The 478-nt window shown below is 66.9% G+C and overlaps 1 protein-coding gene across 3 annotated transcripts in view; it reads right to left on the reverse strand.

Moving 5' to 3' along the window:
* Nucleotides 1–208: 208 nt before the first annotated feature.
* Nucleotides 209–478, reverse strand: part of LOC133118524 (zinc transporter 6-like) — a 38,281-nt gene continuing 38,011 nt past the window's right edge. For all 3 annotated transcript variants that reach the window (XM_061228598.1, XM_061228600.1, XM_061228599.1), the window contains one exon: nucleotides 209–478. This exon is cut by the window's right edge and continues 220 nt beyond it. In XM_061228598.1, coding sequence (XP_061084582.1) covers nucleotides 210–478 — 269 coding nt within the window. In that variant the 3' untranslated portion in view covers nucleotide 209.

Raw genomic sequence — 478 nt, forward strand, 5'->3', positions numbered from 1 at the left:
CTCTCACTCTCTCACTCTCTCTCCCTCTCTCCCACCCTCTCTCGCTCACTCTCTCCCCCCTCACTCTCTCCCCCTCCCTCTCTCTCTCCCACCCTCTCTCACTCACTCTCTCTCCCCTCTCACTCTCTCCTTCTCTCTCACTCTCTCCCTCCCTCTCACTCTCTCCCTCTCCTCTCACTCCCTCTCCCTCCCTCCCTCTCTCCCTCGGGTCAGGACCTGTAGCTGAAGTGTCTGGGCGGTGTGTGCGCTCCATATCTCTGTGGCGCCGGGCTGTAGGCAGTCCTGTAGCCTGGCGCTGGAGGCCTGCCCAGGTGTGGCCGGGCCCAGCCCTGGCTGAGTGCAGCGCTGTAGGGGGAGCCGTGCGACTCCAGCCCCAGGCTGTGAGGCCCGTAGGCCTGGGCTCCAGGCAGCAGCAGGGGCTGGCCGGACCTCCCCGGCGTGTGGAAGGAGAACTCGGGCGGGGGCCCGGGCTTGGCCG

This window comes from Conger conger, chromosome 18 (genome assembly GCF_963514075.1).
Source record: "Conger conger chromosome 18, fConCon1.1, whole genome shotgun sequence".
NCBI classification, from domain to species: Eukaryota; Metazoa; Chordata; class Actinopteri; order Anguilliformes; family Congridae; genus Conger; species Conger conger.